At 54.7% G+C, this 23,582-nt stretch overlaps 9 protein-coding genes across 9 annotated transcripts; 5 read left to right on the top strand and 4 right to left on the bottom strand.

Moving 5' to 3' along the window:
- The first annotated feature begins 657 nt into the window (after nucleotides 1–657).
- Nucleotides 658–1,772, top strand: BU25DRAFT_3124 (uncharacterized protein). Its single transcript, XM_033699464.1, has one exon. The coding sequence runs from the start codon at nucleotides 951–953 to the stop codon at nucleotides 1,725–1,727; it is 777 nt and encodes a 258-aa protein (XP_033567483.1). The 5' UTR covers nucleotides 658–950; the 3' UTR covers nucleotides 1,728–1,772.
- Nucleotides 1,773–2,205: 433 nt separating this feature from the next.
- Nucleotides 2,206–4,250, bottom strand: BU25DRAFT_444081 (uncharacterized protein). Its single transcript, XM_033700019.1, has 2 exons — nucleotides 2,898–4,250; nucleotides 2,206–2,843 (listed from the first exon to the last, which is right to left on the bottom strand). Exons 1-2 carry the CDS (start codon nucleotides 3,755–3,757, stop codon nucleotides 2,312–2,314), a joined length of 1,392 nt encoding a protein of 463 aa, XP_033567482.1. The 5' UTR covers nucleotides 3,758–4,250; the 3' UTR covers nucleotides 2,206–2,311.
- An 838-nt stretch (nucleotides 4,251–5,088) lies between these two features.
- On the bottom strand, nucleotides 5,089–6,104 carry BU25DRAFT_3229 (uncharacterized protein). The gene is made up of 2 exons (XM_033699473.1): nucleotides 5,861–6,104; nucleotides 5,089–5,476 (listed from the first exon to the last, which is right to left on the bottom strand). Exons 1-2 carry the CDS (start codon nucleotides 5,967–5,969, stop codon nucleotides 5,193–5,195), a joined length of 393 nt encoding a protein of 130 aa, XP_033567481.1. The 5' UTR covers nucleotides 5,970–6,104; the 3' UTR covers nucleotides 5,089–5,192.
- Nucleotides 6,105–7,831: 1,727 nt separating this feature from the next.
- Nucleotides 7,832–9,121, bottom strand: BU25DRAFT_426871 (WD domain-containing protein; the record flags this gene model as incomplete). Its single annotated transcript, XM_033699935.1, has 3 exons — nucleotides 7,832–8,764; nucleotides 8,866–9,031; nucleotides 9,081–9,121. 3 exons carry the CDS (start codon nucleotides 9,119–9,121, stop codon nucleotides 7,832–7,834), a joined length of 1,140 nt encoding a protein of 379 aa, XP_033567480.1.
- A 213-nt stretch (nucleotides 9,122–9,334) lies between these two features.
- Nucleotides 9,335–12,737, bottom strand: BU25DRAFT_435830 (uncharacterized protein). Its single transcript, XM_033699988.1, has 2 exons — nucleotides 10,435–12,737; nucleotides 9,335–10,384 (listed from the first exon to the last, which is right to left on the bottom strand). Exons 1-2 carry the CDS (start codon nucleotides 12,449–12,451, stop codon nucleotides 9,657–9,659), a joined length of 2,745 nt encoding a protein of 914 aa, XP_033567479.1. The 5' UTR covers nucleotides 12,452–12,737; the 3' UTR covers nucleotides 9,335–9,656.
- A 545-nt stretch (nucleotides 12,738–13,282) lies between these two features.
- BU25DRAFT_426869 (uncharacterized protein) lies at nucleotides 13,283–14,534 on the top strand (the record flags this gene model as incomplete). The annotated part of the gene is made up of 3 exons (XM_033699934.1): nucleotides 13,283–13,421; nucleotides 13,474–13,673; nucleotides 13,719–14,534. The coding sequence occupies 3 exons, from the start codon at nucleotides 13,283–13,285 to the stop codon at nucleotides 14,532–14,534; spliced, it is 1,155 nt and encodes a 384-aa protein (XP_033567478.1).
- A 785-nt stretch (nucleotides 14,535–15,319) lies between these two features.
- On the top strand, nucleotides 15,320–18,631 carry BU25DRAFT_355497 (uncharacterized protein). Its single transcript, XM_033699581.1, has 4 exons — nucleotides 15,320–15,483; nucleotides 15,553–16,366; nucleotides 16,413–17,654; nucleotides 17,703–18,631. Exons 2-4 carry the CDS (start codon nucleotides 15,786–15,788, stop codon nucleotides 18,298–18,300), a joined length of 2,421 nt encoding a protein of 806 aa, XP_033567477.1. The 5' UTR covers nucleotides 15,320–15,483; nucleotides 15,553–15,785; the 3' UTR covers nucleotides 18,301–18,631.
- Nucleotides 18,632–19,044: 413 nt separating this feature from the next.
- Nucleotides 19,045–20,982, top strand: BU25DRAFT_380538 (4-aminobutyrate aminotransferase). Its single transcript, XM_033699636.1, has 2 exons — nucleotides 19,045–19,549; nucleotides 19,601–20,982. The coding sequence occupies exons 1-2, from the start codon at nucleotides 19,251–19,253 to the stop codon at nucleotides 20,841–20,843; spliced, it is 1,542 nt and encodes a 513-aa protein (XP_033567476.1). The 5' UTR covers nucleotides 19,045–19,250; the 3' UTR covers nucleotides 20,844–20,982.
- A 745-nt stretch (nucleotides 20,983–21,727) lies between these two features.
- On the top strand, nucleotides 21,728–22,852 carry BU25DRAFT_405200 (uncharacterized protein). The gene has a single exon (XM_033699720.1). The coding sequence runs from the start codon at nucleotides 22,004–22,006 to the stop codon at nucleotides 22,529–22,531; it is 528 nt and encodes a 175-aa protein (XP_033567475.1). The 5' UTR covers nucleotides 21,728–22,003; the 3' UTR covers nucleotides 22,532–22,852.
- Nucleotides 22,853–23,582: the final 730 nt, after the last annotated feature.

Genomic DNA, 23,582 nt, shown 5'->3' with positions numbered 1-23,582 from the left:
GCGCAACTCGTACCCGCAGGTACTGAGACAACTGCAACCTTCTCCGCAAGCCACACCCCATCTATTGGATGCGATACCCACCGTGGCTACTTTAGATCCATCTGCACTAGAAACAGGGCCGTTTTGGCACACGCGTTGCACGTGGAAAGACGCCTGCAAGCCACTACACGCTTTCGATGTACGTGTGTATCAGTGTGGTCTGATGTCTCACACTGAATTAGTCTGCGACACGGTGACCTAGGCTTGTGGGCTTCGGTGCGTTGGCATGCGCCTTCCTCCACCACTAGCATGAGAAGGAGGTCATCGTAAGGAAGAGAAGGATTTGGACTTGATTGCACAGGCTGCGGGGTTTTGGTGAGTGTCATTCTGGAACCCCTTGCTTAACGTTAGATCCTACTGCGCGTTATTGCGTCAAGGTCAAGCGATGACTTTGACCACGAACAGCCACAGCCAAAGGATCGTATCTCGCACGGCTGTGGTGCCGGTCCTTCAAGATCCTGCCGCTGAGTATCCGTTCATAAGGCAGGTCCTACAGTTGGTGATGCTTCCCATTTGATCATTGAGACACTGACCTATTTCACCACAAACATCCTCTTCACTTCCTACAGGCAAATCTGAAGCTGGCTATGCTGCCTCAAAGTTATCTGTTACTGATGCTTTTGGTACACACCACAAAGGACACATAATGACAATGACCAAACGTGTCTCAAGATGCCACAACTTCTTCAACAATGGCAGACACTTTCGACAAGAACACAGCTCAACACAGCTTAAGTATTCCGTGCTTTTCCTACCACTAATCCTGTCCAAACCACCCACCAACGCCCAACAGCAATAACGGCCTTGTGATCACCGCTCAAGCAACAAGGAGAACCATCCTACCCTAGTCCACACTCACTCCACAGCCTTTTCACAATCGATCTGGTTGCCCAACACATCATGATGCTCTCATGCATACCCGACTTCGCCTAACTAAGCCAACTCTTCTCAACACACACCATCACCCTAACTCCCTCCAATCCCTCCCAGCAGCAGGCCTGCGACCTCAACAACAACCCCTATTCGTCCTGGCGACCTCCAACATGTCCTCAAAACACACCTGCCTTTGGGTAATGATACGCGTGTCAACGAGCAGCCGGTGCAAGAGCCGCCAAAGGAGGAGGACAACCGCCCCAGCCCCAAGAAACGCGCTGAACGCGCTCGACGTGAGTTTATCCAAGCCGTGGTCGATCGAGCGCGGCAGATGGGCTTGGATAAGCCGCGGTGCGATGAGATGCCGGAGATACTTGCGCTGCGGGATGCTATCAAGGGCGGTGCATCCGAGGGTAAGCATGTCGGAACTCACACCACCGCCAGTGGGTCTGATATTGGCCCCAAAAAAGCCCCCCCCCCCTGCGGCCCTTACTACTAAGGTGACAGATAGTGAGAAGGTGCCTGATGTATCATCGTTGTTCGATGAGGATAAAGGCGATGCTAATACAGACGCTATGTTAGCCGCCGGGCGTCAAGCAGCACCAGACACAGAAGGTAACACTGAACGGGAGCACAAGCTCAAGGAAGAGCAGACGCACAACCCAGTCACCTCGAGCATCATTCGTCTTTCCACGCACCGCAGCGTCAATACCGTTCGCCACAAATCCGCAGCCGACGAGCCCGACGCGCGGTCTGATACCTCCTCCTCCTCCTCGTCCTCATTTATCAATGGTCTTTCCGATGCCCAGTCCTAGCAGGCGGCATCACAACCTTCGCCCCTCCCTCTCCCTCCTTCGATCCCTGCAATGACGCGTACGTCGAGATCAGCGCTTCACCCAATGTTGTTAAGGATGCGGCTGAGAGCCTGATAGCGAGCTTGGAGGCGAGTACGAGCGTGGGTGCCAAGAGCATCGATACAGAGGGCGAAGCAGAAGGCAAGAAGAACGATTATGAAGAGTAAGGAGTGTGGGACGTGGGGACACGTGTACTCCTTCAAGGATAATGGAGATGAAAAGGCGAAGCGACGAAATAGCATTGTCACTACTGATGGAGAGATCGTGCGACTCACGGAGCTGTTGACTCCGATGCGGGTTTGATTGTGTGGGAAGCTGGGTGCTGGTCATCTAGCTTTTCAATCTCGAATCTAACTGAACTGGCTGGTTCTTTGACATCATTCCAGCTTCTAACCTGTGTATTGACCCGAATTTTGATTATGACCCGGTTCCAGCTGAGATCGGTCAATTATTCAAGTCACTGTCACTCGTCTAGTGCCGTAGGTACCAATATGGCGTTCACCGTGACCCTTCCAAAGCATTCAAACCAACTTCCACCCTGCATACTACTCACCCCCCGTCTTGATGACCACCCATGACTCCGTTTCCAAGTCTGAAGGTGACAGCGCGACACCTCCGTCCGAAGAATCCGTATCGTAGGCGCGGTCCACAATGACTGCATCCCTACCTGTTTCTTTCTCTTCATGCTTTGGAGTCGTCTTGTCCTGCAACCCAGCAGCGGCAGCTTGAGTCGCGCTGCCACCGGACTTATCATGCACAGTAGTCTCCTTCTTGCCCTTCTGATCCTTGTACGTCTCTCGAAACTCAGGGCGGAACGTGTCGCCTCCTAATCGCTTCAGATCTTCACGTACCTTCACAGCCATGTTCTTATCGTCTCTTGCGATGTGTGCCGCGAAGTTGCCCCAGCCGCCAACTGCTCGAGTGGTGGTAGCAGCTAGCTCAGTCTTGACATCCGCTCTGGTATTCGTGAGATTCGAGGAAGTATCCGGCTCTGCTTTGACCCGCTTCATTGGAGGCGATGGTAATGATGAGTTCGTCATGGAGCGGTGGTGGATGCGAGAAGCGTTTGTGATTGTTCTGTGTTCAAGTCAGCTATGTTTTATTCCAATTCATGTTTGTGAGTAGACTTGCGGTTTCCTGTGCGGACCTGACCGAATGTGGAAATCACCAGGCGCGCAGTCAACAGGCTCAGGGAACAGCTTGTTCTTAATGATGTCGATCACAAAGTTCGTTTCCACAGCCAGTTTGCGGTCCCCCTGATCATGATTACGAGCTGCATCAAACCTCTGCTGCTTGTCTTCTGACAATGTAATACCTCCAGCTAGCTCTTTGATGTGGCTCACGGACACATTTTGCTTGTGCGAAGCTGGTACATCCCCGACTAACCTTCGCAGTCCATTCTTGAGGACGTAGTTGTTGAGCGATCGATAGGTGATGATCGTGTTTTCTGCGCACAATTCTTGTGCGGTCGTTTGTAGAGACCCATCGGAGTCAACGCTGTGCTCTAGCAGCTGCTCGGGTTTCATGGAGACGGGCGGTGCGATTGGTACCTTCGATGTCGATTTTGGAGTCCGACGGGCCTGAACAGCATGGAACGCTGGCTTCAATGGCTGAGATGATGGCTCTTCTGCTTCTGAGTCGGCGTCTTCATGAGCAATCCGGCCTCGTCGCAAATTACGTCCAGGGCGGTCGTGAGTGCGGAAGGGAGCTGTGCGTGAAGGTTTGGCGGGAGTAGACTTAGACTCGTCGTCGCTGTGCTCCTTCTCATCGTAGATGTGAGCTCGATACGAAGAGGCTGGACTTATATTACCACGACGCTCTTCTCCATAGCGTTTGTCACCTGGTCCGCCTCTCCTCGCAGCAGGAGGATACTGTGACATCAGGGAGGCTTTCATCTCTGGCTTAGGGGCGGCAATGCCAAAGCCATACTGCTCTTCCCACTCCATGTACTCATCCTTTCGTGGGCTTTGGTATGGGCGAGCGCGTGGCATTCTGGGCTCTGGTTCGTAGCGCACCAGAGCAGTCTTAGACTTCTCAGCAACCTCGAAGTCGTCAACGTTCGAGGCTCGCTGTGTGGACAGCGAGTTCGTCGTTGCCCTTTGCGTCTCATATGGCGGGTTGCCTGAGTCTTTGGTCCTACCCGCAATCGATTCATGCACGCCGTAGAATGCATTATGTGAGCCTGGCTGCTGTCCAGAGTGCGTTAGCCGATGACCGTTGTGCAGAACCCCCGGACCCTGAACGAGCTGTACTTGAGCACTGCACTGTTGCAAATTGAACGGCACGCCGGCTGGACTCAGGCAACTATTGTATGCCGGAGTGGCCTGTCGCGTGTAGACGGAGTACTGCTCCTGCCCACTCCAACCATGGTAATAGCCTGGCCATGTGTGCTGCGGCTGCGCTGGCAGCGGAGGCGGCGGTAGTGGCTGGTGCTGGTGCTGTCGCTGTTGCTGTTGTGCCAGCCAGTATCTGTATGCATCGCTGCCATGAGCCCATCTTGAAGGGTAGCCGTGGGCCCAGTGTATCGATGGCGCCTGTATAGATGGCGCCTGTATCGATGGTGCCTGTCCACTGTGCTCAGTAGCATTGGGCGGGACGTGGTTCGGTGACGGCCACCATGATGATGAGCTTGCTGTTGGCTGTGCACAGCCGCCGTGCCTGGAAGTATGAGCTGAAGCTAGAGAAGTCAATGGAGAGCAGAGCCTACTGAGCGTCTTGACCAGTTGCATAACCACCATACCCATTTCCACACGCGTTAGTGTACTGATGCGCTCCTATGTACTGTTGCCGGTGTTGCGCAGCGTAAAAGCTGCTCTGCGAGGCTATGTGCGGGTAGGAATACTGACGATACCGTAGCTGAGGGCTCGATTCCTGCAGCAGCTGCTGCTGCGAGTGACATAGCTGCTGTTGCGTGTACAGCTGACCAAGCTGCCCAAGCGCTGTGTCTTGCTGCTCGTACAGCTGGTCGAGCTTTTGGGGTATCATGTTGTCGGCGGGCGCGGTATGATCGAGCATCGAGTAGGTCTGAGCCAGAGATGCCCACAGGGTCTGGGCGAACGACATGCCGGCGGTTCGGCGATATCGCTGGTGGCGGGAGGTGAAGGTGAAGTTGAAGCGGGTATCTTTTGGCGGTTCGATGAATTGACGAAGCAAGAGGTAAGAGCAGTCAACACGCAGCTGCCAACACATGCACGCGCAAGTCGGAAAAGCTGGCAGTAAAGGTGCTTTAGATTAACGAAAAGTACGCAATACTGAGAGCGACATCGAAGCTATAAATACATACGAAACATGAAGCACTTGTTGACCACAAGCAACGATAATTACAAAGGAGTTCACTTCTACCGAACGGTCCTCTGTCAATAATCCGAGATTAAACTTGAGACATATCTTGCAATAATCCTCGAATCTGGTATAGACATCGGGAGACTACAACGAGCTCCCTGAGGTCCTCCCAGAGAAGGACTTACCGTGTATTGCGTCCCTTGCATTTGGTTCATCTCCCACTCCCACATCGGAGAGCAGTCGACTATCCAGGCGGCACCACGAGGAGGCGCAAGGGTCCGACTTACACCGCCCACCCATCTCTTGCGACCTCCAGCACTTTCGTGCCCGACCCAATTTCTCCAGACAGGTTCCAGCACCTGCCCCGCTGTGCCGACAACCACAGAAGCGAACAAAAGAACAGTCGTGTGTGTACGCACACACAAGGACTAAAGATAGTCAGAACGTACGAACACCCGAAGGGACAAAAAGCGGGATCGAGGTATCCCGAGCTCAGGAAGCGACGCTTGGGACAACTCCCCGCACTCTCGAAACGGGGACGGAGGGTGCTTGCAAGCAACTCTGCCAGGGACCTTTCGGTCTATCAGAGCACACGACCCCTGCTTTCGAGCAGAGGTGCGTGCTCAACATCTGTTGGCATCTTCCACGCGCTTCCGCCTGAAAAGGCGGACACTGTTGGCGGGGTATCCCCTACTGTGCAAGTTCCTCGTTGACGATCGACGACGGACGGGACGGGACGCGAGCGGGTGCTCTAGCGAGAGGGACGATGTATCTGGACACAAAGAACGGCCGCGATGGAAACGGGGGCGAACCTAAATAGAACAAGGGGAACGTGCAGCGAAGGTACCTGTAGACAATGTGCCATGGACCATGTTGGTCTGTCAGAGCCTTTCGCAAGGAAAGGCTCAACATCGTAGGCATCTCCCACGCGCTTCCCTCTGAGAAGAGAGACACTGGTGGTGGGGACAAAGATCCCTGTCGCGCAGGTTCTTCGTGCGGAATCGTCAATGGGCGAGCGCTGAGGTGGGACCCCGTCTCAAGCCAGAAGGAACAGAATTCGACATGAAGGTCGAGAGGAGCGAATGTAAGACCAAAGTGGAGCAGAAGCTCTACCCATATATCGCAACGGGCCTCAGATCATCGACCTGAGGTTCACACCTCGGAGCGAAGAGTGCCTATTTTTCAGTATGCCATGGACCTTTCGATCTGTCAGAGTCTCATGGCGAGTCTCAACACCGCAGGCGTCTGCCACGCACACCTTTCTGAAAAGAAAGGCACTGGTGGTGGGGGTTACCCCCTGAAAAGCAGGCTCCTCGCTCCCCGAAGGCATTCGAAATGCAAGGTGTGGACGAGCAACAGACACCGCTGTTTCTCACAGCATTGTCCGTCATTCGTAGTAATTCGAGTCGAAGACACGATCAGCCGACCCAAAGCACCCCAAGAAGGTTAAGGGGTCAGTTTCGAGGAGTTCTTTAGATCAGCGACGACGTGGTCTGCGACTCACGGGCGTGCCATCCCACCATGCCAGCTCTTCATGTGGGATCATTTAGGTGGATGACATACCATGGACCCGTTAGCCATCATGGCTGTAGCCGAAGCGGCCCCTTTGCTGTTGTTCAGTTGCCCTCGGATGTTCCATGCGGATTTAGCTGCGCAGCCTCCCGACCTTTGTCTGGTGTGGCTAAGCATGTACATTCCATTGCCGCTTGAAGCTTGGTTTGCTGACACCGGCTGCTGTTTGTCTGGAGAAGATATGGAGCGGTGAACCCTTGTATGTACTCGAAGCTCCACCGCAGTGAGTAGTAACTTTCTGGAGGTAGTAACGAGATCTAGCTCATGGGAGCTTTGCCGTCGACGTGTGAGGTGCAATTATGCGCCCTTGGATGCTCTGCGTCCGCAGTCAGGTACAAACAAGCCCTCGGTGGTCCCTACATGTATATATGGCCGCAGCGTCGCATAAGAATGCTTCCATGCAGTTCACCAAGGGTATCAATGCCTGTCAGAGTATGTGGCTCAATACCTGCTGACCTCTCTCAGGCTCGCTGACCTGAAAAGGCCGCACTGGTGATGGGGTTGAAAACCCTGCATTAGAAGGTCTTATTCGAGCTGGGCGGTTTGGGGTTACTTCGTAACGGAACGATGTATCTCGATGTATGCCATAGTCAGTGGGTGGACTGGTTGCTAGCTGTTGAGGAGGGATCGGTGGGTGCAGTAAGTGGGAGTAAAATCGACGGGGCAAGGGTGTGAATGAGAATGACAAGGTGCGCGTTAGTCGGCAAAGAAGCGTCGCGTTACGCAAATAAATAATCCGGTGCAAATGAAGATTGAGGGCGCGACGTGGTGAGCTCTTGGCCCACAATCCGTTCCAAAGGGTAGCGTATCGCGCGTCGAAGGGAGGTGAAGCCTATAGCTATCAGGGGTGATTGACCGGCGCGGGATCGTCGTAGGGAGGTGTCACGGAATGGGCATTTCTCGACAGAAGTCCACGGTCGAGGTGGCCTGATGAGCAGCACCAAGCTAGTTACCACGGTAAACAGTACCATATATCGCGGAAGCATAGGGTCTAGGGTGATACCGAGTGTCTCCGTGGAGCTGGGAACCAACCCTACCGCGTCCGGCGATAGCCACACGTCAGTAGAATCTTGCACAACTGTGCTCATCCCGTCGTCTCGCTTCTTTGTTGTTACCTAGGGCGACCGGAGAAGACGTCGATCGAAGGTGCCAGCGAGTCGCTGGCAAAGTACGATCCGATGGCTAGTCCGCTCGCCGAAGTTGTCTAGTCGCTAGTCGCTATCTCCCATAAGTTCGGCCAGTTCTGCTTCTTCCTCGGCGGTCATCATGCCCTCTTTCTTCTCCGGCTCCTTTTCTTTGGTCTTACCAAGCTGTTCGTCCTCAGCTTCTTTGACTGCCTTGGCGAGCTCCTGCGCCTTCAGGCTCCACTGTCGCACTGTCGCATCGATACTCACACTGACAAGTTTCTGGCCAGGCAACAGGACCAGCCCGGTGACTTCCTCGAAATGTCCGGTGAAAGTGTGATGCAGCTTGCCACTGCCCTTCTCCCATACGCGGACCTCTTCATCCCTGCAAGCTGTGATGACCAAACCCCCCTCTTCGTCCACAGCCACATCGCGCACGAAGTCCGGGTGTTCGAAAGCCGAGTCTTCTTCCCAGCTCCTGCCCCTCGAAAGACACTTTGCGGTTTTATCTGCAGAAGCAGTCCAGAGGTCTCCGTCCGAGTCGAAGTGTATAGCATCGATGCTTGTCTCATGTGCAATGATTGGCGAAGGCTCCATCTCTGAGGCCGAGGCAAACCCGATATTCCAGCGTCGTATCTCTCGGTCGCTGCCAGCACTGAACACCGTTGCCGAGTCTTTGCTTGCTTCATACTCTGCGAAGTCGAGCGCAAGCGCGAGAACCCCCCGTGTGTGTCCCTTGAGTGTGTGTAGCTTGCTGCCCGTGGCGGCGTCCCAAACGATGATGCTCGCGTCCGCCGAAGCGGAGACTAGGATATCCTTGTCTTGCAAGGTGAACGGCAGGACAGCCTTGACGAAGTCGCTGTGCCCTTGGAACCGCTTTGCCAGCTGGCCGGTGGACAGCGTCCATGACCAGATCGACTTGTCCCAGCATCCAGCGTATACAGTGTCAGATCTCGGTGAGACGGCAAGTGATGTGAGGGGCGCAACAGGTCCAGCGAAGGATGCGGATACTTTCTTAGTCTGCGGGAGGCACAGTCAGCCCGGGCTCTGCGGAGTATGTATATGTGCGGAGGGGGGGAGGGGGGGTGGTCTGGGGAAGCTGAATGGAGGGTCTGACCGACTTCAAGGTTGATCCGCTTCACGTTGCCGGCCGCCTCGGCTATGTATATCTGATTCTCATTCTGCGGATCTGGGACAACGGCGAGGATCTTGGAAGGGAGCTTGAACGGGCTGCCCTTGTCGTTCTTCGACTTGGCGGCCTTGCGCGCGGTCTCGTTGAGCGCAGAGCTGCTGCCCGTTAGCGTTGGGCATCCAGATGCCAAAGCGCAAATCGTACGTGGTCTGGAAGTAATGCCCTGGGTCGTTGGACCGAGACATGGTGTTATATAAGGCGACGAGCGGGGCTGGAGAGGTGACGTGTGACTGTTGGGATCCCACCTGACCTGCATTCGGGCATTCAAGGACGCGCTTGCAGGCGAAAGCCCCCACCTTCCAAGAGTCAGCCAATCGAGGCAATCCCAGGAAGCTGACTTCACCATCACAGGGACAAGGCATGGATATTTCATTTGTAGCAATAACTTTGTATGTATTCCAAGATCCCTATGTATTATTAGCAGTACGTTGCAAGAAGGCTAAAACAGAACGCCGACGTCGCCGTGAATATGTCAAGCCCAAAAGCTGCAATCCTCTATCTGGAGCTAGATAGCCCAGGTCTTCCATGCAAAAAAAAAGGTCATAAGTCATAAATAGGTCGTAAAGAGTGAGGCGCGCATCCAGGCACCCATCGTAACACTCAGGGATATCTAGCAGGACACAGTCCAGACGCCTTTTGCCTGTGGGTATATGCCCAATATCCAAATGTGCAATGCAGTCATAAAGTCGTAAGTATGGTGAAACGCATATACAGAAGCGTTTAGTTTTCGAGAGCACCGGCAGAGGCGCTCGCGGCGAACTCACGGATCGCCCATCTCCATCCGCCGTGCTGCTCGCCTGAGTCGCGGATGCCGCCGACCCAGCCTTCAACTCTGCGTCTCCAGACAGCCTCCTCTTCGCGCTGTCTGCGAATGAAGCTGGGGCCGACGTCAAACTCTTCACCAACAAATGTTGGATCGTCGGCGTTAGGAGCGCCGCCTGCGCCACCAGCAAAGTTGTTGCCACCGACAACACTCTCGTTGTCCTTCAAGTCGTCAAGGCCAGCGAACGGGTCCTCTTCTTCGTCCGGATCTCCGACCGACATGGGTGATTGAGGACCGGTCGAGTGTCGTGGGGCCTTGAGCCAGGTCATCTTCACAGGATCAAATACCATGCGGCCTTCGTATTGTACGCCTCGAGGAGCTGATATTTGCGAAATCAATGCTGGACGGGGTGGTGATGGTGCTGGCGCCGGATTGGATGGCAACTTCATTAGACGTGGCGACGAGAGGTTCTTTGAGTGGATCGACGACAGTAGTGTATGTGACATGGACTGCGAACGGTCGTGTGTGCGGCCGTGCGACATGCCTGGTGGCGCAAAAGTCGGTGTGCTTGCTGTGGTCAATGCGAGGGTCGTGGTGGAGTTGTTGGGCTGAGAGAAAGACACAAGAACATCTTCGTTGCCTTCCCAGCGCTGCATGGAGGGGTTGTATATCATTCCCTTCTCCGCTGTATGGTTGTTAGCGATAGTGATGAGACATGCAGCTTGGGTGTCTTACTTTGTGTGTATGGCTGTGTCATCTGCCTGATCAGTTGTGGCTTCTGGCCTGTACCTTTCTTGCGAAGAGCAGTCGGACTTGTATGTGGGCTTCGGGCAGCAATCTGTGCTTGCCAGCTCATGGGTCGAGGTGTAGGCGCGATGGGACCTTCGCCTCGCGACCTCGTTCCTGCCAGACGCTGTTCACGGGCATTCCTACTAGCAGCAGTGTCTCGAGCAAATCGTGGCGTGTGGTCCGCCTTTGGCGGGCTCTTGGGTGTCTGAGGCAGCGGCGTGGTCATTCGATCTGGCATAGGCAGACGAGAAGTACTGGGTTGTGATCGAAGCGTCTTGGTACTGGCGGTGTTGCGAGGAGTCTTCTCATATTGCTTTTCCTTGGTGGCAGACGTTGGCAGATCATCGAAGAGGTCGAGCTCGTGACCATCGCCGAAGTTTCGCTTTCGTTGAGGCTTCGTCAACTTCTTCGGTGGCGGTGGATGACGGCCAAGAGCAGATGGAGCCAAGTCTCTTCGTACTCCGGCACGACTGGGAGTCTGAGTTTCGATCTGGCCCGAGAGCGACATGCGTGAGTGAGAGCGCATTGAGGGCGACAGCGGTCGGCGAGGGTCAGAGTCGCGTCGAAGGTGGCTCTGTGAGCTTCTGGTTGTGACATGGTGTGATTGAGCATTCGAGCCGCCGGCGGGCAGGAAGGGGACACTCGAACGTGGGGTTGTCTGGAAGTTCGAGTTACGGAGCAGCGGCGCAGAACGCTTTGCCTTCAGGTATTGCGCACTAGTAGTAGTGGGCATGGGACGAGTGTTGCCATGCATTGAGGCGCCGGACTCGTAGACGGGAGTGAGCCTAGTACGAGCAGTGGTTGTGGTTAGTGGTCGAGGTATTCTGGAGCCCGACGACGGCTTGTCAGTGAAGGTGATGGAGGCCGTAGGTCGAGCAGCAGGAGGAGTTGCCGGCTTGGAAGCTGTTTTCTTCACTACAATGTTACGGTTTAGCGTGAGCTTCCTTGTGTCAAGGACCTCCCCTGCACCGAAGTCGAGGCCTTCCATGAAGTCTTCTTCTTCGTCTGCCGGTTTCGGCTGGGGCTGGGGCGACGATGCAGCCTCACTCTCGAGCGGCGGAGACGTGATGGGGGTGACTGCAGGTGATTGTGGCAGGGATTGATTCAGCGCCAGTGGAGGGAACGTGGCGGGCAAGTCGAAGTCTGCTTCAAAATCATCTTCGGCGGGTTCCTGGTGGACGGGCTCCTCGGCAGGCAGGGGCACGCCCTCAGCAGGGACCACGGCTGGTACTGATGTGGGGCGCAGCTCACGTTGCTGCTGGTTAGGAAACGGAGAGGGCGCCAGAGGAGGCTGCTCGGCTGTCTTCAGTTTGTTAAGGCGGGCATTGAAGTCCATGGGCTCCGTGGGCAATACGAGCCCGGTCAGGTCATCATCTTCACTCTCCAGGGTCATGCAGCTTCCCAGGCTCGGGCTCATAGCAGAGGCTGACGAGCTGCGTCCACCGCGAGGGTCTCTCTTCGTCCCAGCAAAGCGGATACCCAGGCTGCCCTCGCCCCAGTCATCGAAGTCGTCCTGGTCATCGGCGGGCGTACGTGGCACGGGCGTCTTCAACTTCAACTGTTCGCCCGTAGCAGTGTCCGGAAGCTCCAGGTCGTTGCCCCAGTCATCGTCGAGCTCGATTTTCTTGTTGTTCTTCGGCTTCCCCAGCCGCTTGATGCTTCCGCCTAGCAGTGCTGACGCGGGCACGCTCGTGGGGATTGGAATGCCGGCCTGCTTCGCGGAGAAGATTGCTTTGTTTGTTGACAGGTCGTCATCGGGTGTCAGGAGCACCTGCCAATCGTCGTCGCCCGTGTTGGACTCGGAGCGCACGCTAAGGCGCGAGGACAGCGAATGCACCGTCGAGTTCTTGAACAAGAGGCCGTCGCCGTCCTCGAAGTCGGCGTCGTCCCAGTTCTCAATTCCGGAAACCATCGAGTTGATGGAGGCTATCCGCCCCGCAAAGCTGCGGTTCGGAGCAGCCATTGCACAGTGGGTCGGCAGATCGCGACGAGGTCGATAGTGGTGTAGTGAGACAGGTTTGGATAGAGTGGAGGAGGTTGGTGTGCTGGTCGGTCGTTCTTGCTGCAGGGTGCGTAAGCGAGGCGCTCTTTCCCGCTTGAAGGCCCACGCTGCGGCCTGGATGATGCAAGCTCGACGCGTGAACCCTGTCTTTCGTCACACCGAGTGGCCGTGAGTGCCCAAATAAACACAACCAACGCAGAACGCACAGCGAACGCTTTTACGCAAGTCTCCCCGCACCGCACAGGGCGGGCATGCGCGTGGATATAGGCGTCAGGGCTGCAGTGTTTGGAAGTGTTTGGAAGGGTCAGGGATGACGCACAGTCAACAACAAGATGTCAGGGTCTATATTCAGAGCGTGCTGGTGCAAAACACGGCCTGAGTCGTGTGCTAAACTTTGCTTGCGTAGTGTGCCTGGTATGCCGCAGCCTCAAGGCAGCACCCGCACTCACACTGGGCATTCTCTTGTGCACCCGCGTATTTAACTTCGGATGGCTCCTCTTTCCAGATGTAAGTAAGCTACTGTTGCGTTATAATTTACGCCCAAGTGAAACATCCGCCTTGTGTTCCTGCATTTGTCTGTCGCGGCCGTCAACGACTCCAGGAGCCTGAGCTTGCTGTTACACGCTGTTAGGGCTGCTCCTAGAACCGCGCCCACACGCCACCACTAGAGCCACCACTAGAACTGAATTTTCTGGAAAGGCTGCGCAGCGTGTGTCGCGGCAACAGACAATAAACGGCCTTAGCCTGCACGCCTTGCCCATTGAAGCCTTGCAGGCTAGTGGACACGCCATCATGGCTCGCCGTATTGTGACTGTCGAGCCGGCTAGCGGGCGCGGCGAGACTGTGGTCATCGAGGTGCAGCAAGAAGGCGCTCACGAACTCGATGTTCGGCTTGTTGGATGTGAAGGCGAGAATCCGTATGTGGTCAACAGTAAGGGTGACCCCTAACGTCCATGATGGTTGCTCTGCTGACATGGATGCAGTCAAACAAAGCCAGCTTCCAAAACTGAAACACAAGTTCAAGGGCACCAATGCAGAGTGGGAGGCCGTCCTGGCTCACTTTCTGCTGCAGAAACAGCTGGGGCCAGACCAAGCCAATTTATTGGAAGGTGTTCGCATGGTCCACACCTTGAACAAGGGCGATCTCGAGGTCTCTATCCGGCAAGATGTCCAAGGAATCAAGGCAAGACAACACTCACCCCGCCGAGCCTAATCTAACATGACGCAGGTGACTTGGGGTGAGATCGTGTTGCCCAGAGATGATGAGTTCGAGTTCAACCCATTTGAGTGGGCGCAAGCATCAGCCCAGGCTCATTCACAGACATTGCAGGAGCTGGCCGAAGTAAAGGCGCGGATCGATAGCGAGAAGGACACCATCACCAAGCTCAATGCCCAACTGGATGACTTCATCAAAACGAAAAATGAGGCTGAGACAGCAATGTTGCAGCAGTTCATGGAGCTGCTCAACGAGAAGAAGAGAAAGATCAGAGATCAAAGCCGTCTGCTAGCTGGAGCCAAAGTCGACAAGCCTACAGGTGCGCATTTCCCCTGCACTACCAGCAGCCAGCTAACGCAATATTCTGTAGCACTCGCCATACAATCAGCTAGAACAGAGACGCCGCGCAAAGCAGGCCCATCTCGAACTTCCAAGCGCAAAGCGCCCACAAGAGCTTCCACAGCGGCACAGGAGCAAGATTCGGATAGTGACCAGATGGATATCAAGCAAGCCAAAGTCGAGGAACAAAACGACGTTGAAGACGTGCCTAGTCCAGCCACACCAGATCGTGGGTCTGATGCTGAAACGGAGTCCGAGGACGAGGCTTCTGACAGCGGCCCAAGAGGCGGGTCATCTGAGACGCTCAAGTCGGCTTCAACGGTCGCACAGCCCACAAAAGAAGCTGCCCCGTCAAATGACGGGCCGCCACCACCGCGCTCCCTACCGTTTGGCAGAGCAGGCACACGAAGCAAAGGCCCGGTTGAGAAGCCTCCACCACCGCCGCCTGCGGACGATGACGACGACGAGACTGACGACGAGGAGCTTTGAGAGCAGATGCTTGCATACAATCCACTTTGCGAGTCGGGCGACATATCCTGCTTTTGCATTCCGCCACAGGTTTGATTGAAGATGGGTCGAACCAGGTTCGTTACGCAGCAAAGTTCCGTTTCGAACCTTGTTGTGCGACACAAGGAAGGTGACGCGTATTCACACAGCTTGCGAAGCCTCCAACTATCAGGCATGGCAGATGCCATAGCAACTGTTCTGTGCTCGAACAAGCAATTGCAGCAGCTGTCAGGATCTGTCGAAGATGCCAGCAGCCAAGTCCGTCGTCTGGAGACCCAGATTTGGAGGAATACACATTGTCGACATTCAAAGCAAAGCCCGTTGATCTCTGGTTGCAAGGACGAACGTTTGGGAGGATAAGTGAGTATGTTGAACAAGTCATCGATTCGACCTATCGATGGATGTCGGAGCTCGTCAGCGGCGTTGCATCACGACCGGCGGGAAGATGTCCCTTAGCGCAGATCTCCGCTCGGGATGTTCCTCAAGTCGCAACGGGGCGGTTGGGAGGGGTATGGAGACACTGAACAGTGGTGGGCGATACAACTCAACAATGACAATGACGTATGCATCAAGGACTGTGCAGCTTTTCTTGTAAAATCGACTGTTGACGTGCAATGTGTTCACGAAAACGAGGTGAGACAACGCAGCAACAATGCGCTGCACCTTGTCAGCCGAACCCGCGCTCGAACCCGCGCTCGAACCCGCTAGCACGAGGACGCCATATCCACACGCCAAGGCGTGCATTATCCCAGCAAACCATGTTCCCGCTGCAAACCACCCTAACACCGCTCTCCTTCGAAGCCTAGCATCCTGGAATCGCGTAGCGGACTTTTGCTGGCCAGCGTCTAGGCGATGGTTGGCTTCTATTCCGGCGGTATCAGCTACACAGCGCATCGGAGGCTGAGGTAGCACTCACTTATTCTTTGGTACAGTATGCAGCTACTCTTCACCTACGCGCGCTGCCGGCAGCCTGTGGCCTTTATACTGACACGCTCTGTAGCGCGCAATTGTGCGTCCGGCACTGTGCCCCGCGCGCGCGACCGTCTCTGCGATCCCTCACCGCGTATCACCCACCCGAGTCGAACCCCCACCTCCACTGCTCACACATGAGCCGCGCTCTGCGGATACGCCACGTCGAACATATCAACCCAGTCTTCGGCGCACTGGACCTCTGCGACGAAAATCCCACCCCGTCCACGAATCATTCGGTAACTGCGACCGCGCTCCACCACCATGTCAGGTCCCGAGTCGCCTGACGTGCCTACCACACGATCGCTGAAACGCAGGAACTTCTCAAGGGACGACCAGGATGAATTGGAAGAGCTGGACAAGATCTTCAAGCGCACAAAGACCGTGGTGCCGCCCAACCCATACGTTCTGTCAACCCCGTCCATGGACCCATATCGATATCACTCACAACAAGAAGCCAATGCGTGGATGCTGGGGCGCTTGTGGAGCCACAACGAGGAGCATATGCAGTACAGGACTTACCTCTACCGCGAACCGTGCCAGGATTGTTTTGAGTTGCAGGCCGGGGAGGACGACGAGCTAGAGACAGAGCGCCCCAGATCGCAGGCGTCGCAGGCGTCGCAAGCGTCCAACACCGCCAGCCAGGGCCCCAAGAAGAAGATCAGCTTGTCTGCGTATAAGAACAAGCAAGCGAGCGGCGTCATCACACCAACCCCCGGCTCTAAGCTAGCCTCACCAAGCTTGCTACCTTCGAAACCTCCAACCGCGCATACGAACGGCTTGAACAAGCCTGAGAAGCAACCCGCTCCCGCTCAGAAGCCGGCAGACTCAAAGCCGCAGAAGCAGTATGCCAACGCGACAACTCGCGACGACAAAGCTAACATGACACAGACACGCTACAGAAGACCGCAACAGGCACAAGTCAGAGAACGACAGCCAAGACAGCAACCGCTCTCAGCTACCACCACGCCCTCCCGCCCCAGAGATAAAGCGCATCGAAGATGAGGGTTCGAGAACAGTTGACAAGTCGAGTCCCTCGAACTCGACACCTCACGGACTGCCTCCGATGCTATCACCAGTACACGAGCCCTTGAGCAACCCTTACGGACTACCGAGCATCCTTTCGCCGACTCTTCCCTCGAGTATACAAGCAGAACTGGACAGATTGGAGCAGCAGAGGTCACGGGCAGTCTCAAGCGCATCAGCCTCGTCCACAGAACCGAAGAGCCAGACACTTTCCGTACCGAAAGAGAAGGAAAAGGAGAAAGAACGACCGCAGCTTGCAGATAAGACGGCCAAGATCGATCAACGCATTCGATCAGTATCCGTGAGCGGAAAGTCGCCATACACTGCGCCACCAGTCTCTACGGACGACAAGGAAGCCTCATTAATAGTGAAGCTGAAGTTCTCCAAGGCGAGAGCGGCGACCGTCAGACAAGTACTCCGCTTACCACCCAAGCGGACTTTGCCTGAGAGGAAAGAACGCCAGGATCCACCGAAAGAGTCTCCGATCAAGATCCGCACAAAAGTGGTGGAGGAACCTGTACAAAAGAAACCGAAGCCAATACCGAAGGTGGCTGCACGTCGACCAGAAACGTCAGCAACATCGACACCAACATCCAGTACCAAACCTGTGGTATCAGCGGCGAAGACTGCGGAGAAGCGCCCTAGGACGGACGACGATGCATTACTCACAGTGCCACCCAAGCGCCAGAGGGCGCTGTCCTCGCAGGATCGACCCAACACTCCAACACCGCAGGTCACCTCATCCCCGGCTTTGTCCAGTAAATCGAGCGCGCAGAAGAACCAGTCGCTATATGCAACGCCGAAGAAGGACCACAAGGCTATCAGTATGCTACGTACCGGCTCATCTGAGAGTCACGATACAACGCCCGGCCGGTCAGGTGGTACTCCTGCAAACTCCAGACCTGATGCAAGGCCTGCACCCACGTCTGCGCCCATGAACGGGAAGAAGCAAGCTGAGATCTCCCTGATGGCGCAGACATCGATGAAACTCAATCAGATGGGCCGCGCGTTGAAGCATGAAGCTACCAAGCTACTCACAGAGAAGGGCAATAAGATAACGAAGCAGGACGAGAGGCGGGCGGCGGTGACCAATCTGGAATGCATATTGTGCGCCGAATCCTCCTCATTGGCATAACAACGCTGACAAAACCACAGATCCTATATGGCCGCCTACTACGCTCAAGACCTTTCTCTCAACCTCCGCAATCGACCGGGCGAAGTAGAGTCAACCTGGAAAACTCTTCTTCCTTTGTGTCTCTCCTACGCCCGCTTCACTAAGGACTTCGCGCATCTCGATGGCCTCCGCTCGTACCTTAGCTCAGTCGTTGCTTCCACGATCTGCACGTTGGTGTCCCAGCGTTCATCTAGCACTAAAGCCCACGATTCGCCTCAAGACGTTGCACATGCCCAGCTCGCTAGGGAACACACCTCTCTGGCAGAAAACTTTGCTCTCCTGGCGGACCACACCAAGAAGATGATGGTGCATTATCAGGATGCGAGAACCGCATTGCCCCTTGAAGGCCTTCAGACGATCTACAAGAAGACATGGGCAGGGCGAGAAACAAATGTAAAGCTGATCAAGGAGGCCGAGAAGGTCAGCGGTGTATGCATGTCAGGGCCTTATTTTCTGCCTATCTCCAACGACACAACTCCCATTCAGGCGGTCCGATTTGGGTTGAAGTTTCTCAGCGAATACTGCGAGAAGGAAGGGTTGAAGTACTCGCTGAGAGTTAACCTCGACAAGCCTGAGTAGACGGCTGCAATATTCGGCCTCTTGGCATCATGGCCGAACGACGACGACATTCTGCATTATCTATTTCTTCCAAACATACACTGTATGTATTCTTTGCTTGAGCGATGCTCCTGGTGTTCTGTTATATAGCGAGCGCATTGGCTTCGGCATATGGGATCTGGGACTCTGATCTTGCGATGGTGATACCCTCGAGGTGGAGAAGCCTCTTTGATTGTGTTTCTTGATGTGGCGTTTAGGACAAGTCTGCGTGTAAGAATACGAGGAGCGATGGGAAGGATGTGATAGATGGGCTTCTACTTGATGGGAAGGAACGATAGCTCAATGCAAGTGGATAACTGCCAACACGATGCGGTCCACACACACTCTCCGGTATCGTGACCATATGATAGATGCGACCGCGGTGTCTGTTCCGAAGCAAAATGGTACTCAGTGACACACGAAAACAATGGTTTTCCCCACAGTCCGTCGGAAAAGATGGTGGTCGGAGTGAAGTGGTTGTGGAGTACGGTCCGGAGTCTCCTGCTGTTTGGAGTCTGGCGTGTAGCGCGTGTATGTGGCAGCTATTGGCGTATAGTGCCACCGTTATCACCCAGACGGGCTAGGCGATAAGGGACCCGGCCACAGCTAAGCTTTGGAGTCGCGTGGAGTAGCTCTGTTTGGGAAAAGTGCCGTTCATGATGCAACTACAACGGCTACGACTGATGGCAGTCGGAGGGGAGTATAAAATGCACTGCGCCCTTCTGTACGATACCAATATCTCTGCTCGCACCGATTCTTACCCCTGAAAGTGTTTTCTGGATCAGCAACTTGCTTCAAAGCCGGAAAGTCGCATTCCATCGCGTAACAGGCCGGAGAGCTGTGGTCCACCCCGCATTTGAGCTCCCGCTCAGCGCTTGATATATCACTGTAATACCCCGAGCATAACCGTTCCCTCACACTCCAGCTTCACAATGGCCTACCTGCTTCGCACAGCAGGCCGCGCGCGGTCGTCGATCGTCCGCCCGACTGCACAGGCAGCTTCCAAGGTTGCGCCGGTTGCGCTGCGAAGGCAATATGCTTCCGCTGCTGCTGCCGCTGTCTCCTCGGACTCTGGCGAGCAGGCCTTCTTTCCCGATGAGCCCAGCCAGCCCACCGTCAAGACGCAGATCCCTGGCCCCAAGAGCAAGGCGGCCATTGAGCGCCTGAGCAAGGTCACCGACACACGGAGCTTGAACATGATGGCCAACTACCAGCAGAGCTACGGCAACTAGTATGCACAGCAATTAGTATGGAAAACCGAGTTCAGCTGACCATATCACAGCATCGCTGATCTCGATGGCAACGTCCTCCTCGATGTCTACGCCCAGATTGCGTCGATCCCCGTGGGCTACAACAATGCCAACCTGAAGCTCGCAGCCACCTCCCCCGAAATGGCCTCGGCCATTATCAACCGTCCCGCACTCGGTAACTTCCCCCAGCACGACTGGGCCGACATCCTCGAGACCGGTATCCTCTCTGTCGCGCCCAAGGGTCTCAACCAAGTCTTCACTGCCCAGGCTGGCTCGGATGCTAACGAGCTCGCTTACAAGGCTGCTTTCATGTGGAAGCGCCAGCAGGAGCGTGGAAGCCCCGACGCTGAGTTCTCCGAGCTGGACATCAACTCCTCGATGAACAACCAGGCCCCCGGTGCCCCTGACATGTCCATCATGTCCTTCAAGAAGGGCTTTCACGGTCGTCTCTTCGGCAGTCTGTCCACCACCCGCTCCAAGCCCATCCACAAGGTCGACATCCCCGCCTTCGACTGGCCCCAGGCCCCCTTTCCCGCCCTTAAGTACCCCCTCGACCAATTCGCCTCTGAAAACGCCGCCGAAGAGAAGCGCTGTCTCGAGGAGACCGAGCGCGTGATCAAAGAATTCCCCAAGCCCGTCGCCGCCGTTGTCGTTGAGCCCATTCAGTCCGAGGGCGGCGACAACCACGCCTCGCCCGCCTTCTTCCAGGGCCTGCGCGATATCACAAAGCGCAACAACGTTCTCCTCATCGTCGACGAAGTCCAAACCGGTGTCGGCGCAACCGGCAAGTTCTGGGCCCACGACCACTGGAACCTGCAGACACCGCCTGACATGGTCACCTTCTCGAAGAAGGCCCAGACAGCGGGTTACTACTTCGGCAACGACGCCCTCCGACCCAACAAGCCTTACCGCCAGTTCAACACCTGGATGGGCGACCCAGCGCGCGCTATCCTGTTCCGCGCCATCATTCAGGAGATCGAGCGTCTGGATTTGGTCAACCACACCGCTGCCACCGGCGATTATTTGTACAGCGGTTTGCAGCGCTTGGCTGAGAGGTATCCCAAGGATATCCAGAACCTGCGTGGAAAGGGTCAGGGAACTTTCATTGCGTGGGACACACCAAGACGTGATGAGATCCTGAAGAACGCTAAGGCGCACGGTGTGAATGTCGGTGGGAGCGGTATAGACGCTGTCAGGTTGAGGCCGATGTTGATCTTCCAGAAGCACCACGCTGATTTATTGCTGGAGAGGCTGGAGGCTGTTCTGAAGCAGTAGGTGTTGTGATTGAATGAAGTAATGGGCTACCTCGACTGCATGTACGGAGTTTGGAGTTGGTTTGGATATGGAAGATTTGTATCTTGAATTGCGATAAAAGCAGTTTTGATCATGTAGCTTCTCAACAATGATTGAAAACATATACAAGAAACTTGTGAGTAGCGGCACACAAAACATCGGAGTGATGCGTCGTTCACTGCAACGACGGCGATGTACTGTCAGCCCAAACGGGGAGGTATACAGGATGCTTCAACTTTACAGCAGCTGATAGCTCCATCTACTTACTCTTCTAACCCGCCTCATCAGGGACTGAGGCTGATCTCGCTTCTACTATTGGTCATTGGCACCTGGTGCCGCCGCTGTGGGGCATTGCTTTATGGAGGAGGCGCTCAGAATAGTAGCTTCTGTTCCTTCCATGCCTCCTGCGCCTTTACCAGGTCTGTACTCTACTCTGTTGCTCCAACATCGACTCCGCCTGTCTTTGCATCCGGCTTTGCGAACCAGCAAGTCATTCGCGCAATTCTACCAAGGCCAGCTCCGCCCACGTACCATTCGCTGTAAAGCTATTTTCGCTAACTTGGCCAATGCTTCAGCCGCAGCTGTATACTTTGCTCTGCACTCGTTGGTGGACCAAACTATATTGACCAATGAAGAACGACCCGTCTCGGCTGCAACACCACTCAATTCCTCCCGTTAGCGAGCACCGCCGTCACCATCTCTCAGCACGCTGTGGCACAGTCAGGACGGGCGTCTCACGCCCGGTGTGTCGCGGCTGATGGAGAAGACGAACAGACAGCGATGCTGAGCAGAAGAGCCGCACAGCCTACGATGCCGACTATATAGTTGTGCCACAACAAAGTCCAGTGAGTCTTCTATCATCACTACTCTCAATCAACATCGATACATCGACTGCACTGTCATCTCTTTTCTCACATTCTATCCATTTTCGTCACATCTCATCAATCAATCCTCTTCTCTTTTACACTTTCTATCAAGTTCCAACTCGGGATCATCTCAACCTTCAATACCTCTCTCCGCAATTACAAGCACCTTCTCCAGTCATGCATTTCTTTACTTCCATCTCCTTGGTTTCCACTCTCATCGCTCTCAGCAACGCCATCCCAACACTGACCTCGCGATCTTCCAACTTTTGTCCCAACATGTCGCACATCACGCCTGATGTCAAATGCTCCAGCGGCTTCATTGGCTGTGTTGCGTATGACAAGGGATCCGAGATCTGCAACGGACCGAAGCGCTTTTATAACGACTGCTCTGGCGCTCCAGGTCTTGGTTCGTTCTACCATTGTGCCAATGGATTTGTTGGTTGCACTACCAACTCGCGGATCTGCGACACCGGATCTACGGGCTCCGTTAAGAAGCCGGATGACACTACGGACTGCCCCGTTGATTCTTCATACTACATCTGCGCCAGCAATGGCTTCAGAGGCTGCAGTACGAATCCTCATATCTGCGACCCGGACACAAAACCCGTGGATCCAGTTGTAGAGCCAGTGGAGGACCCGTCAATGACCTGCCCTGCGGGTTCTTCATACTACGTCTGCGCCAGCAATGGCTTCAGAGGCTGTAGTACCAACCCCCATATCTGTGATACAGCCACGACATTAACTTACACTGGGTCAGCTCCCACGCCTTCTGCATCAGTTATCAACGGTGGGACTGAGGAGTAACCCTGCGGAAACTGATCCCCAAAGCACGGAAATCACAACTGTGCGGATGATTGTGATTGCAAGGACAAAGTCAAGACTTGCGAATAGAATGAGGTAGTTTCTGTCCTAAGTGTTTGAGCATATGATTGGCGTCCAGATTGGAGAAACTCTTGTTCGCTTCGTTCTTTACAGCATTTGAATTTCGTTCTTGGTTTCTTGGTTATTCCCTTTTTGAGTTATTTCTTTTGTACACCTTATTTGTGCACTCACGTATTCCTTTCCTGTTTACTTTTGTCCTCTGTTTATATCTCGTAGCAATAACACGAATGTATTCACTTGTTCGAAGTAAGCATGATAGTGTAAATGTAGATGTTCGAATGTCGATTGCAGACGCACGCAATGCACTCTTGTCTAATCTTTGAACAAGGTCAATGCAACGAAGGATACGCTGGACAAGCTGGACGACCGCGCTAGAGTATCGCCGCTGCTCCCTCGCAAACCATACGCAAGATCACTCGAATGTCACAACCTCAAAGCTACTGGCAGGAAGCCCTGGGTTCGGCTTGATAGTCCTCGAGATCACGGAAGGCATTCGATGCTCATTTGCAGCCCATCTGTAACCTGGCAAGGCGGCAAGAGGCTCCGTGGCTTTGCGTTGTTGTCAGGTAGCTCAATCGTCTTTAGTAACAAAAGGGCGAACCAAAGACGGCGATATAGACTTTCCTGCTCGTTCCAAATCACCGGCACGGGGCACACTGTAATTGCTTCAAGAGGTCAAAATGCTCTATCACTTTGATGTACTAATGTAAGTGTGATCCGGCCTATTGCCATCTGCCCAATAGAAGCCTCAACGTTGCCAACAGTAACTATTACAGATAGCTTCTGTTGGGGGTACTGCGGTAGGCTACTGGAAGTAACAGCAAAGGATGTAAGTTTTACAGGAGCCGTGAAGTAGTGAAGGAAGGACCCACAGTACTGCAGCAAAGGTCACTGAGTGACAACTAGAGAATGTGGCGGCGAGGGGCCGCTGGCAGAATACGGTGGAATACTGCGCTGAGTTGCTATCTAGCTA

This window comes from Macroventuria anomochaeta, assembly GCF_010093625.1.
Source record: "Macroventuria anomochaeta strain CBS 525.71 unplaced genomic scaffold BU25scaffold_1, whole genome shotgun sequence".
Lineage (NCBI taxonomy): Eukaryota > Fungi > Ascomycota > Dothideomycetes > Pleosporales > Didymellaceae > Macroventuria > Macroventuria anomochaeta.
Note: the sequence above shows the minus strand (reverse complement) of the source record. Positions and strands in the feature narration are given on the sequence as shown.

Coding starts and splice junctions, on each gene's coding strand:
- BU25DRAFT_3124 (XM_033699464.1), top strand. CDS start 951: ATGCATACCCGACTTCGCCTAACTAAGCCAACTCTTCTCAACACACAC.
- BU25DRAFT_444081 (XM_033700019.1), bottom strand. CDS start 3,757: ATGCCACGCGCTCGCCCATACCAAAGCCCACGAAAGGATGAGTACATG. Junction 2,844..2,897: donor TCAGGTCCGCACAGGAAACC/GCAAGTCTACTC, acceptor ACTTGAACACAG/AACAATCACAAACGCTTCTC.
- BU25DRAFT_3229 (XM_033699473.1), bottom strand. CDS start 5,969: ATGCCTACGATGTTGAGCCTTTCCTTGCGAAAGGCTCTGACAGACCAA. Junction 5,477..5,860: donor GTTCCCCTTGTTCTATTTAG/GTTCGCCCCCGT, acceptor GACTATCTTTAG/TCCTTGTGTGTGCGTACACA.
- BU25DRAFT_435830 (XM_033699988.1), bottom strand. CDS start 12,451: ATGGCTGCTCCGAACCGCAGCTTTGCGGGGCGGATAGCCTCCATCAAC. Junction 10,385..10,434: donor GACACAGCCATACACACAAA/GTAAGACACCCA, acceptor ACAACCATACAG/CGGAGAAGGGAATGATATAC.
- BU25DRAFT_355497 (XM_033699581.1), top strand. CDS start 15,786: ATGTCAGGTCCCGAGTCGCCTGACGTGCCTACCACACGATCGCTGAAA. Junction 16,367..16,412: donor GACTCAAAGCCGCAGAAGCA/GTATGCCAACGC, acceptor AACATGACACAG/ACACGCTACAGAAGACCGCA. Junction 17,655..17,702: donor ACCAATCTGGAATGCATATT/GTGCGCCGAATC, acceptor ACAAAACCACAG/ATCCTATATGGCCGCCTACT.
- BU25DRAFT_380538 (XM_033699636.1), top strand. CDS start 19,251: ATGGCCTACCTGCTTCGCACAGCAGGCCGCGCGCGGTCGTCGATCGTC. Junction 19,550..19,600: donor CAGCAGAGCTACGGCAACTA/GTATGCACAGCA, acceptor ACCATATCACAG/CATCGCTGATCTCGATGGCA.
- BU25DRAFT_405200 (XM_033699720.1), top strand. CDS start 22,004: ATGTCGCACATCACGCCTGATGTCAAATGCTCCAGCGGCTTCATTGGC.